The 14,285-nt window shown below is 32.3% G+C and overlaps 1 protein-coding gene across 2 annotated transcripts in view; it reads right to left on the reverse strand.

Moving 5' to 3' along the window:
• The window catches only part of Hnf4g (hepatocyte nuclear factor 4 gamma), a 131,447-nt gene that overhangs the window by 23,574 nt on the left and 93,588 nt on the right, over window positions 1–14,285 (reverse strand). The window contains exon 1 of one of the 2 annotated variants that reach the window (XM_010611261.3): window positions 29–205. The exons of the other annotated variant lie outside the window; for it this stretch is intronic. Within the exon in view, the coding sequence (XP_010609563.1) occupies window positions 29–146 (118 nt within the window). The 5' untranslated portion in view covers window positions 147–205. Of the gene's footprint in view, window positions 1–28; window positions 206–14,285 lie in introns of those variants that run through there. 2 annotated transcript variants of the gene reach the window in all.

Consider the following 14,285-nt stretch of genomic DNA (forward strand, 5'->3'; position numbering starts at 1 on the left):
ATAATCTTATAAGCAGATGAGAACTCACCATTTGAATTATATAAAATCTGCATAGTTTCAAACTCCAAAGTTGTATAAGCTGGGTCCAATACTTCACTGTAATTTCCCATTTCCATGTCCAGTATTGGTTCTGACACCCTCATCATAGACTGAGAGACACATGCAGTGGCGGCACAAGCCCAGTGTGTGTGATGACTGACTTGCTTTCAATCTGCGAGTGGTAATCCAGAGTTAACTGTAACTGAGTGACTTAAGTGCTAAAGTGGGAGGGGCTGTAAAACTGTAACCTCCTCCAGCAGGCCATATTCTACTTATTTCTTGTTTTATGACCATGACAGCAATTTCTTGTGATAATCTTGGAATGCTTCATGAAATTGCCTTATCTGAAGTACTTAGTGGACTGACATGATTCCTTAAATTGACTTCTAAGAGACAATAAATGCTACCATTAGGAACAGGATTAAACCTAGAAAAGAAAATCTCATGCTTCAGGCTGTAATTACACTATTAGGTGTGCATTTAATGTCACAGAACTACATACCATGTGTTCTGATAGATAAAACTTAACTTTCTGTTTTAAACTTGGTAAGTCTTGACTATAAATTGACACTTAACCTGAAACTAGTTTTCTTACATGTGTAATAAAACTGTATTTTGAAGTAAATTTATATTTTATAATGACAGGCATTTATGATATATTTTAGTTAAATCCTGGTAGAAACCCAAGGAGACCGTTAAAATAGTCTCTTTTACTACCAGTATATGGGGCTGTGTCTTTTCCTTTCTGTGAGATTCCCATGGGCACAACTGGGAGAATTGTCAGCATTCAATCAACACTTGTTACATAAATAAGGTTACATGTCTTTTGACGCCTGTTTATTACATTATAGGCATTCACTGAAATAAAATTATCCAGTCCAACCGTGTGCTGGTTTACATATACTTTCATTTGTGTAATGTACTATGTTTTTTAAGTGTATATGTGGCAAGGAGGATTTAGGTTTTTGGAGAACATTTAGATGAAAATAATGGATGAGTATATCATCTTTAAAAACATATTCATTGCCAGGCGAGGTGGCACATGCCTGCAATCCCAGCACTCAGGAGCCTGAGGCAGGAGGATCGTTGTGAGTTCGAGACCAGCCTGGGCTACATAGTGAGTTCTAGGTCAGTCTCAGCCATATAGTGAGACCCTGTCTCAACAAAACAAAACAAAAACAAAAAACAAAAAAAACACAAACAAACAAACAAAAAGATGTATTCATTGATTTTTCTCTTCCAAGAAAAAAATATTGCCCTATTTACATTATAAATTCAGAATTTTATTTGGCATATTTGTTAAGGTTTACAGCAAGTTAATCAGTTTCTTAATGCCATAGGCCTTGTGAATGTTGTTTTAGTTATTACTATACTTTTCCTCTAGAAAGGCTGACCTTTTAAGATAAACTCAAAATCATATGAAGAATTGTGAGAAAAATAGCAGTTATATTAGCAGTCAAACTCACTAACTCATTGACCACTGAAGAAGTCCTCTTGTCTTCATATTCTGTGTAATCTAGTAACACAGTCACATTAATTATATTTTGAACAAATTTTGAGAAATGGTTTTCTTTAATGAAGGCCAAAAAAACCTATTCCGTTTTCGTAGAAGTGGTAGTAAATAAATCCTATAGCCTTCATTGGCCTGAAGTAGTTCTCATGTGGGCTGCAGTAACTAAGATGTATTTCTGGTGAGAACCAAAAGAGAGAATTGTGCATAGCACACCATCTTTCTTACTAACGTGGTGTCTACCCAATAGTAGGGGATGTCACCATTAGTGTCCAATAGATGGGGGGGTTGGGGAAACTTTCATGTATATATGATTGTAAACATTAAAAATAATGTGGAGGGCCGGAGATTTAGCTCAGTGGTTCTGCTGCCTGCCTCTCAAGCGCAAAGACCTGAGTTCGATCCCCAGTACAAAAAAAAAAAAAAAAAATGTGATTACAGCTCGGGAAAATAATGTCAATAGTATCATTGTCCTAGCCCATCTTGAATTCATGGCAGACATGACTATCAGGAGAAGGCATTTGGATCTAAAGGGAAGGGCTGTAAAGTCATCTCAGTACAGATGTTCAAGAAACCACTTCCATTTAATCAAAGCTGACTCTCAAGATAAATCTTGTTTCCTATCCACGTTACTCCAAATTATCTTATTCATTGAGTAGGGGCTTGGGAATTATCAGGGTACAACCAAGATGGCCGGCAAATCTTCTCAAGTGCATCGTTTGTCTTTCTAATGACTGATAACTCAAATGTCAAAGAGCCACAGAATTCAGTCAGCCTTGGTCTAACAAAGGATTCTTTTTAGAGCTTTTTTCAGAGTATAAAAAGTACAGTCAAATGCTTCCATTCTTAGAATCTACAAGTGATAATTTACTGATAAAACAGTTAAAAATAGTAAAACGATATATCCATACTTAATAACTTCATGACTAAAATGAATACAAATGCTAATGGTTCATGGTAGAACCAAAACTTTTTCTTTTAATCAGAGTCCATTGATAAGGATTCTTTAATTTTTTCAAAAGTCTCATGTACTGCCTTTGATTTCTAGTATATTTTTAAATAAAAATGTCAAAACTACCTTTAAAGTATACTGAATGGAGAAGCTGCAAAGAATTATATAGTTTTTAAAAATATTTTATACATTTTATACAATTTGCATTTATTTAAATTTCTAAGTATTTCCCCTCATTTTTATCAGGGTGAAGAAAAGCTATTTGATACTCATTTTGCATTAGATCATGCCATATTATGAAATGAAATAACAAAAACAAATGGCAATAATATCCTAGTAACAAATACAAGTACCTTTTGAGAGGCATGCCAACTTATTAAGATATACCTACCTTGTAATATAATTAGTATATTCTGCAAAAGAAGTTGAGAAACTGATTTAATGCTAGGAAACAATCAGGTGGAGACTAGAGTTTCTCTCATATTTATTTTAATTTGAGATAACTTGTACTTTTAAATTAACATATTCACCTCTCTGGACAATCCTAATTCTCTGCTTCTGAAGGCAATGAGGTTATATTCAGAATATTTTTATTTATTTAAAGAAATGCAGAGGAGATGAACGAGAATGAAGAAGAGAGAGACGGGAAAAATGAAGAGGAAATTTTCATAGACAATTTTACTTATGATTAATTTTGAAAGTTTGGTTGTATATCCCATAGTCATCAAGTATCACACTCCTTGTGTTTCCTATTCAATTCCAATTGCAGTTATCATAACTCAGAAAATACATCCATGGTACAATTGAATAAACTAAAATTCTAAAGTCAAATGGCACAATTTCTAACATATATGGTTGTATTTGTTTATACGTTTTCACTTTAAAATTCAGTTATTTTTCAGGAGAGTGGCAGATGGACATCAGGCAGGGAGCTTTTCCTCACTGCTTCATTAAATAATTCCTGTGAGCAAGCTCATATAGCTTTCTTAGATTAAGAGTTGCAATGATTGGGCCAGGGGTTTGGCTCAGTCGTTCTGCCGCATGCCTCACAAGCTCAAGGGTCTGAGTTTGATATCTGGTACCAAAAAACAAGATAAAAAAGAGTTTAAGTGATTAAAAGAAAAATTCTATTAATTGTGCTCTGCCCAGGAGATAATAAAAGCAATAATCCATAAATAAATAAATACAGCAATAATCCTTAATTAATAAAGATGTTATTGAACTGTACATTCAACATAAATTTATAAGTACTTGCATGTCTACTTACAGAAGTTTAACTAGAAAAGCTTCATATATAGATGCTAATTTATACAGTAATCTATAAGTAGCACATATTTTCTAAAGTAGAATATATAAACTTAATCTGTATCCAAAAATATAAATATAAATGATAAATGGTCTACTGAAAATCTCTCCTAACAGAGGCCCCTTTGCAGTATCTGTTCTCCAAGCTGAGCAAAAATATTACTATTATTTAGTCTGATCTCACATTTTACAGGCAAAGAAGTAACATCTTAGCCCTGGTCAGGTCAAACACTCCAAAGGGAATGACATTATTTGTGGTTAAAAGGTCAACTTTCAAAAGCACAAATGAAAATACTGAAAAATATTTTTCTGAGTACATTATTATTATAAACTGTCATATGAAATACACTATTTAAATATCCTTAGAGCATCATAAGAAGAAAAGAAATAGCATAGTATTTAAAGGTGCTAACAACTCAATTCAATATTGACTAAGTAATAGCAGAAACATTTCTATCTTATCTGTAAAGCTATTAAGCCTGTTAAACTGTTCTATACTTTACATTTGATTTAATCACTCCTTCATAGCGTGACTTAAAATAGAAAACAAGCTAATAAAATCGAGGTTATTTTCATAAGAGAATTTTCATGAAAGCAACTAGGAACAGTAATACCAACACAAAAACATTTTAAAAGTATGATTAATACAAATTTTCTCTAAATTTATTCCTTTGAGATTATTTTATATTATCAAAATTACTATATATTAATCACAAAGCAATTCTGCAGTTGTTTTCATATTCATTTTTCAAGTATGAAGATGGCATAAATATGATTTGTAAAATCTAGATGAACATTAACAATCCACATCAACCCAGTATATTTTTCACTTTAAACAGAAAACCTTCAAATAGAGAATTCTTCCTAGGAAATGACTTATTAATTCAAAGGAAATCAACTTCTCATTTCTTTGAAAAAATTTAAATTAAAAAAGCCATTATATCTCATTCTTGCCACTGTCCTAATTTACATTTCTCTCTCTCTCTCTCTTTTTTTTTTTTTTTTTTCAGTACCTGGGATTGAATTCAGGACTTTGCGCTTGCCAGGCAGGCTGGGCACCACTAAACTAAATCCCCAGCTCATTTACATTTCTTTTTTGAAGTAAAATGCTTGCTTCTTCTTTGTAATTTTGATGGGAGAAAATGAGTAAAAAAAATTAAACAAGCAAAAATCAGAATATTACTTTGTAGAGCAAAGCAAGCTGCTATCATTGACATACAAAAAAGGTTGAAGCTGCCTGCAATGATAAGACAATTTTCAAAGATATTAACAAATCTTTACAGAAAACCCAGAACTTTTAAACAGATAAAAACAAAATTTCCTTTTCTTTTCTTTTCCTAGTTCTTTGACTGGGTAGATTTTTGTAAGCCCAGAAGAACTATACTAACTCTTTAAGATATTTACACAGTCATTTCTAACATTAAAAAAGTCTACTTTTTTGCTGAAAATCTTAAATTTAAGTTTTCGCCTACATAGTTTATAATTCTCTTTAAAGAATCATATTTATTCCATAGTTCATTCCTCAATTTATTGTTTTTCAATTCATGATCCTACTCCAAGGAACAAACTTGAAATTCTTAATTTATTTTCATGTCTAATCCACATCTGTTTTTCCTGATCAATGAAATCAATTTATATCACTATTAAAATTTTTCATAATAGTAAAATTTAGATAAATTAGAGATAAGTACCTTTTAAAATAGTTGAACTACTTTAGAAAGATGGTATTATTCTTTATAATAATTGTGATTTACTTCCGCTACTCATATTTACTTGATTGTTTCAGAGAATATTTGAAACTAGTTATACAAATTTAAAACTCAGGGCTAAGGAAGAGAGACAACTGTGTCATTAAGCCAATGACAAATAAGAGAAAGATTGCACAGAGGAGAACCAGGTATAACCAAGAAAATACTGTGAATACAAGCTCAGAGGTGATAAAAGAAATCTGCATATTTTTTTTCTCTCACTGAGTTTATTGGTACATTTTAGGTATTCAGTACAGTTACATTCATCATTGAGATCTTGTAATCTGCATATTTCAAACCTTTCCAGGTCAGTTGCCTTGTAAATGAAAACAGATTCTCCTTTTCAGAAGATGAACAGCTGATTAACACTAAATTATTAATTGGACTATACTTGTACAGGCAAGGAAAATTTTTAAACAGTGGCTATAAGGACCTATGGATATAAGGAAACATTTGACAGGCACTTTTTATTTTTTTATTTTTTACAATAAGTATTATCATTGTTGCCACTGCCAACTCAGCAAAGCTATTCGGAATATTTAAGATTGTGGTGACATACCCATATCAAGCTTGCTGCAATATACAAAACAAAGGGAAAGAAGTTATCAGTTTGGTCCAGGACCTGTTTCAAATTTATTCTGAAGAGATACAGTGTTTAAGAAAAATAGCAGCCATTTTAGTATGCTGAGTGAGCATTTCAGCTTGAACATTTTAAACAAATGCGCTATAATAACCATAACATTTTGCATCTGGAAGCAAAATAAATAAAGTTGCATTTTCTCCACTTAAAAATGTAATAACAGATTATATTCACATTCGCACTGTCAAAAACTGTTCAATATTCCTCCTTAAAGCTTTATTAAATAACTGGGAAGAAAAACATTTTAATGTGATATTTGATTTGATAAAACTAAACAATATTTGCATATCTATTTAATAAAAGTGGTTAGGTATATGGCTAACTTGTAATTGAAATGTTAAATATTTCACTTCCTTTTTGATAAACACTTTAAAAAACAATGTTGGTTAGTTTTTCAAAACTACCATAATTAAATACTTCATTTGCGTGAAAATGCAAGGTTTAAGGACAATGATATTAATAATTCACATATGAATGTAATACAAGAACTAAACATCTTAGGCAGGGTGGCGGATTTTGTAATATAATCTATTATCACTTTCAAGTAAGTAACTTGTAATTGCTTAATGCCTAACTTACATATTCTGCTACACATTAGAATCACTTAGGGATCTCTAAAGATTTGGCCCCTGAGGCTCTCATTGTATCTGATATCAATTATATCATAACATTTGGAGATTAGAGATTAAAGAATCTTAGGTGATTCCAATGTGCAGCCAAGGGTGGGAATCACTGTTTTCAGATATGAGGTTTGTGAAGAAAAAGACCTCCTATGTTTTATTTATTATTGTGTCTCTAGTGCCTGGAACACTGACCATCACATGACAAACACTCTACAAATATTTTCTCAAAGTGTGAATAAAATACAGATACAAATACTTAATTTGACAAAGTAAAGTATTATATTAAGTACACGAGTAGATTTTTCATGGAGCAAGCACTTTTCTAGTCATTGAATGTTTCTAAATGAATAAATAAGAAAAAAACCCTGTTGCTTTCCCTGAGCTTAGTCAAGCAATTATCATACTCATCACAATGAACGTGATGACCATGATGATTTACAACTCTGTAAAAGAGACAGATAGCTGACCATTGTCTTCCCACAATATCCATGAAGCTGGATTGAGAAATATAAATAATGCCACACACACACAGAGATGTCTAAAAACAGAGAAAACTCATTGGTTTGCAGAAAGGGATTTGAGATCTCTCACTGACTCCCAAATTCTGTCTTTATTTGCACTGTTGTGAATCATTTGGTATTTCAGTGGGAAATTTAAAATTTTATATTTATATATATTTTTTCACACACATACATATATATACATATATGTGTGTATGTATATGTATATATGTATATGTTATTTCTAGTCTGGTAATAATATAAATCAGAATTAAAATTGTCCTGATACAATCTCTTTGGTGCAAATCATTTTGATGCAATCTCTTGCATGTGATTATATGTCTGTATCATGATATCAATACTAAGACTTTCCATGGCACCAAGAATACCTTTATAGTTCTATCATTGACTTACCCTGTTAAGATAAAGATCAGTGATTACATTGGGGAAGCGTGATTTGTGTGTTATAAAAAGCAAGTGCTGGAATATGAGGTGTGCACATAAATATTATAGAGAATGTTATTGAAACTCAACATTAAACATGTTCTATGGTAAAACATTATGGCCTTTTCCCTTAATCTGGAGAACACAATAAAAGCATGAAATCTCACCCAAACCAATGAACACTGTTAGGTTTTAGCATCCACAACAGGGAAATAAAATCAAATAATTGGTATAACTCTTGAAAAATAATATAAAAATAATCTTTAGAAGATAATGAGCTAGAAATAAAAATAATGATTTAATTTTCTTACATATAAAACTAATATCCTAAAAATAGTAATTTTCTCTGTATAACACATTGAATTTCAATGAAAAAGCCAGCTATGGATTAGATTTTATATACTTATGATGGGTGCTTTAAGTGACGTGACTTCCACTTCATATGGTAAGAATTTTTAAAAAGTCAAAATTAAATTAAAGTAAGGACAACCTTATCCAATATACAAATATAACATAAAGTCGTTAAAATAGAGCATAGTTTTATATTGCATTAGATAAATAGCTCAGAAAAGTGAAAATGTAAATTCTTTATTTTATATGAAAAGTTGTAGCTCTTTTCCTATCTGGAAGGGGACCAAGAGATAAAGAGAGGAGAAAGTAAGGGAAAGGGGATTTTAAAAAAAGAAGAATAAAAATGTGTTCTGTGCATGTACCAATTTTCTACAATGAATGTAATCAGTGCATACTATAATCATGTAATAATAAATATAAAAAGAAGTTAATGTATCATAAAGATTGTTATTTCAACATGGTGTGAAAAAATAAAAATATATTGTAATCAAATTCTTTCAGCATTTTGAAAATCCTGTACTGGATAAAAGTAAACTGGACTCATGCCACATCATATGTAAATATAAATTCCATACACAGTGAAACAAAAGTGATGATAAAACAAAGTAATACATAACTGAGAAAACACTTTACTTTTACTTCAATAGGTAAAGAATAGCTTAGATGAAGAGATCAGATGTTAAAGATCTTTAACTTAAGTCATTAAAAATAATTCCTATGAACTCTAACTTCATCTATTTAAACATAAGAATTAAATATTGATATTTGGAATTAAGGAATAGAATTAATGTCTAGGAGTGTATCTTTTAAATTTATTTTTTCATCAGTCCTTCATGGATAGCCCTTTCTATTTGTGCTTGCTATTTTTCATCAAGGGAAACTTCTATTACTTTTTTATTTTATGAAACTTTTACAGGATTTTTTTTCATTTTATTTTCCCCCTCCCAAAATTTCTTATTCTCACACTTCATTTCTCTAGTATTTCTATCTCAAAGAGTCCTAATGAGAATTAAATAGAAACAAATAAACAAAACACAAGGAATAATGCCTGGTATATGATAGACTTCAAAAAATTTAAGCTCATATTATCTATTCTACTATTTTCTTGTGTTTTTCTTTATGATTTAAATTCAATTCCACTTTGGCTCTCATTTATATATTATATTTACTCTGCTGTGCTCTCTGAACCACTACTTTGAATTTCCATAGAAATCGTAATTTCGCTGTTTTATTACAAAATTTTAAACTCATAATCATAGCCACTAGTCCTCCAAAATGATTTAAATTTGAATCTGCTTAAATATTCATCTTGTAATTATCACTAGTCAACTTCAAAATTCTGGCTAAATGCAAGTATTCTTATTCTTTTTCTGGTAGCTGTTTTTAGTGTTTGTTTGTTTGTTTTTGCAGTACTGGGGATCAAATTTAGGACCTTGTACTTTGAAAGGCAGGCTGAGCTAAATCCCCTGCCCTAGGTTCTCGGTTTTTGGGTTGTTTTTTGTTGTTGTTGTTTTTGTTTTTTGGTTTTTTTTATTAGTACTGGAGATCAAACTCAGGACCATGCACTTGCGAGGCAGGTGGCAGCACCACTGAGTTAAAATCCCAGCCCTAGTTTTTTGTTTTTGGATTACTCACGATTCCATTCTCTCTCAGGTCCCAGATTTGCCTGCCTATTACAAATGGTGGAAGGCAGAGCAGCCCTGTGGGCAGGTGATAGATTAGCTACAAGTCATTGGTTCCATTTCAAGGTGACCGGTGGAACCTACATTCATGTAGTGCTTTTGGCTGCAAAGTCTGGTGCTACCAGGGCTCAGAGACAGGGGAGCTCAGTTTGACACCACTGCTGTCCTGTTTTACTAAGGGGACTAGAAGAGAAAAATTCTGCCTGTAACACATTTAGGTTATTTCAATCTATCCTTGCGGGCAGTGGGACTGGTCCACATGTTAGCAGGACTGGTCCAGATGTCTCCGTGGGAACTCTGATTTTTGTCCAGAGGCTCTTTGGCACATGTTGCCAGGCTCATATGTAGAACAGAGCAACAATGGCTCCTGAAGACTCATTCTATTTTGCTTTGTTCACAGTCTGCTGGCTGGTTTTCTTCCACTGAATCTTTGTAGCTGTTCCTCTTGACAAAGGTAGGTAGAGGCCATCTTGAAGTTGGGAGAGGAGGCAATTCATCAAATATATGAACTGTCATAATTCTACAGTTCTTGCCCAATGAATTTCGGTTAGTCAGATTTTACGGTAAATGTCTTAATTAGACAATAAATATTAAACTTTATTCTAATAAGGTGAGTTTCACACATATGCAGAAATGTTTTTATGAACAAGAAAGAACCATGAAGAGAAGGGTAAATAATGATTTCTTAATCTGTCAAGAGTATAAACTAATGTAAAAGGACAGCAAAATAAACCAAACACAACAGATTGAGATGTACCAAAGGTAAATGAGTTTATACAGGAAATTAAAGACACTATAAATAAAACCAAAAGTGATTAGAATAAAAAGCCTCATTGGAAGAAATAGAGAAAAAAATGATACTGTCATCAAATGAGTGATAATAGAAGAAATGCAATAGGTTTTCCAAAATGAGCCAACTCCAACAAAGTTTTTAAAAAATTAGAAAAGTAAGACAAATATTGTAAATAGAAAGGCTAAACAAACTCAGAATTATAGTTACTTTTCGACAAGTAGACTAGCCAAAAATCAATATTTCATGGACAAAATGGAGTTTCTAAACACATTCTAACAAAAACTAATGAAAAGAAATTTACATCTAATTTGAAGTGTACCTTCTTGTAGTTTTCTCTTTAAAGCATCCTTTTCATTTTCTTCCCAGGTTAATTTGGAGTTAATTTTGTTTACATGATTATGATCTATTTGCTCAGCAGGCTAAGAAGATAAATTAGCCACCCCCAGTCACACTACAATCCCTCCCCCTCCACCTGCCCCGCTCCACAGCCTTGTGTTTTAACACAACCACATTTTTACAACTTAACCATGAAGAAAAGGTGCCCGTACATAATCTTACTGTCACTAAGCTTTTGCCTGAAGCTTAAGGAAAACCTGAAGCAAACAGGGAGAGATCTAGCTCTTGTACTCTCAGATTGTAGGATGAAACCCCAAGAAGCCTTCTCAAGCTGGGGATTTAGCTCAGTGGTTCCATTGCCTGCCTGTCAAGCACAAGGACCAGAGTTTGATAGTTTGATACCCAGTACCTACCCCCTAAAAAAGAAGCCTTCTCAAACTTCCAAACAGAGAGGAAACAAAAGTCCTTACAAATTTTCCTGCACGGGCCCACCTGAATTTATCCTGTGAAATCTGTATTGGACCACTGTATGGCACATTATTGTCCCAGGTCAGAATTTAGAATAAAAAGACATTCTTTTAGTACTAGCTTTAGTCCTTGAGTGACTCACTGATTAATGTACAGAAGAGTATTTAACAGAAGAAAATATAAACTTCTAAAAATACCTTCTAGCCAGTTTATATTTACAGTAACTATATGATAGATCAGATATCATTTATTTAAAAGATTAAAAAAACTATCCTTTATTGAGATTTTCCCTGGGTTTTAAAGTTGCAAACAGCTAGAATTAAATGTAATCACTCATATTTTCCCACCTCAGTCTCACCTCATTCTTGGAAGTGACTCTAAAGGCAGCATCTGGAAAAAAATACCCTACAGCTGAAAAGATGATCTGAAACCTAGTGCGGCCCATACTATAGAATGCCCGTAGTAGGGGTAAGGGTAGAAGTGTCACAAACAGACCCTCCCTCCATTTTCACTCATTCCGTCCGTCACCTGTACATTAGCCCACCTCTCAGCTTTAGGGATGAGCAGGTAAATGGTACAGAAGAAAGCAAATTAGACAAGGAAAGGGTAAGATAATCTCATATGAGCAAAGTCAGAAATCAAGGTATTCATATCAGCATGTGTAGCCTTTGTTCAAGATTCCACAAGACGAGAAGAGTTCAAGTGAAAGATTTGAATTGATTTTTCTTAGACTATGAAATTTCCTCCAAGGAATGGAGAATTTGAGACACATTTTTAAATAAAGTTAGAAGAGAAAATATAAACTTTTATTTAATTTACAAAATAAGCAAAAGGCCTATTATAGACTTAATGATACATTTTATGTTATTGCCACTGCAATAACTAAAAAGATTTTGATAGCAACATTTATAAAATTTGCTCATTTTCTGCTTATAAAACACAAATTTATGTTACCAAAGAGCTAAAACATACTACAGTTTGAAAAGTAAATTCTTTTAAAAAATTGATTTCAAGCTGTAACTGTAAAAAATAGTTATCATAAATTAATAATAATACAGTTACTAATTTATTTATTAATGGTCAAAATACAATTTTGTTTGTGGAAACTGTAATGATTTTCTATTTTAAATTCCTCAATGCAAAAAGAATAGATGCATATCTGTAGATCTGTAAGTGTGGGTAGGTTGTGGGTTGGTGGCACACTCACATACATACACATACATGATACATTCATACAGCTGATTCTCATCATCTGTGGAATTCTTCTCCTTTAAGTCATCATGAACACTGCATTTGCAAACCCTGGAGGAAATAAGGATTATGTTTCTGTAAGCCTCTGCTCACTGCATGCTTATAAACCACCCCCTTAGCCACCTTCATTTTTTGCATGTTTATGTTTAAAGATATTTACTTAATACATAATTTTTGATTCGTTAACATTGAACTCACCAACAAGTGCAGCTTAACTCATCTGAGTAAAGTTTGTCTAGTGTGAAATTTCTCCGTAAGGCACAACATAAAACCCTCTTGATGTGATGAACACGGGTTGTAAGTCCACATTCTGAAGGGAGACTATTTTTCATAGCAACATAGTGAATAAGAAGCATAAAAACACTGACAGTAAGGCACTCTAAATATATAATGAAATGGAAACTTATTTACAGCCTAAGACCAGAGTGTTTTGCATCGTTTGATCTCAGTGGGGAAATACACACATCAAGCAATTCAAACTTTTCACCAGAAATTATGACAAAAGTGCCTTGCGATTTGGTTTTGAAGTTAAAAATAAATTTGAGAAGGAAGACAAATTTGCAAATATGGAATCTGCAAATAATGAAGACTGACTGTATAGAGCTATGTGCATTATTATTGCCGTTTTACAATAAAACAATAAAAAAGAAAACAATTCATTGAGCTGTGTAACTTTTAATTACAATTTGAAACGAACTTTCTGAGAATTACAAAATCTTTTTAAAACTACATATTTTTAAATCCTTTATAATTTGTTGAGGCACTAAGAACCTTTAAAATGCTGTGTGAATATACTTTTTTTAGTGGTATTTAAGTTTTAAATGTAAAGAAAAATTTATATATACTAACAAATTTATTCCATTTCATTGAATCAGCTTGTGAAAGTTTATGAATCATTTTGTTTCATACAGGAAGCCAATAATGACTTTTCAGTTTCAGGACTCCAAAGTAAGAACTCTATTTCTAAATCTGTAATTTAAAAAAGAACTTGCAGGAGTAATATAACTATGACTTTAAATTACCACAGTATATGGAATGTTTGTTCAGTCGAGCAGTTACACCCACATTAATTGGGGCAATTTAATTTCCAGTGATAAATATGCACTATGATAACAGATACCATTTTCTTCTAACTGTTTTCCCTTCAATCACAGTAAAAAAGAAAGGTTGAAAGAAGGAAGGAAGAAAAGAAAAGGGAGAAGAAGGGCAGAAGAGATGAAGGAAAGTAAGAAATGCAGGAAGGCAGGAAGGAAAGAACAAAAAGAAAAGAATTCTCATCCTAGATCATGGACGTTGACCTCTGGAATAGTTTAAGCCACAAATAAATAATAATTTAGATGCATTCAATGTGTATTTGTGCCAAAATGCTAGGGACAGGAATAGTTACATGTTTTACTTAAGTATTAAGAGCATATCAGGGCTTGGAATATAGCTCCGAGCCAGAGAGTTTGCTTAGCTTGTCCATAAGGCAATGGGCTCCATTCCCAGAGGGGGAAAAAAAGACAGCATAGAATCTATGAGAATAATTTTCATGAAATTACTGCTATTTTTAAATAACAACAGGCAAAATTCATAAGAAGCAGAAAAACTGCTGCTCTAGTTTCATAAGTTAATACCATATAATATATATATATAATATATAT

This window comes from Fukomys damarensis, unplaced genomic scaffold (genome assembly GCF_012274545.1).
Source record: "Fukomys damarensis isolate Sample0158 unplaced genomic scaffold, DMR_v1.0_HiC HiC_scaffold_5, whole genome shotgun sequence".
In the NCBI taxonomy this organism is placed as follows: Eukaryota; Metazoa; Chordata; class Mammalia; order Rodentia; family Bathyergidae; genus Fukomys; species Fukomys damarensis.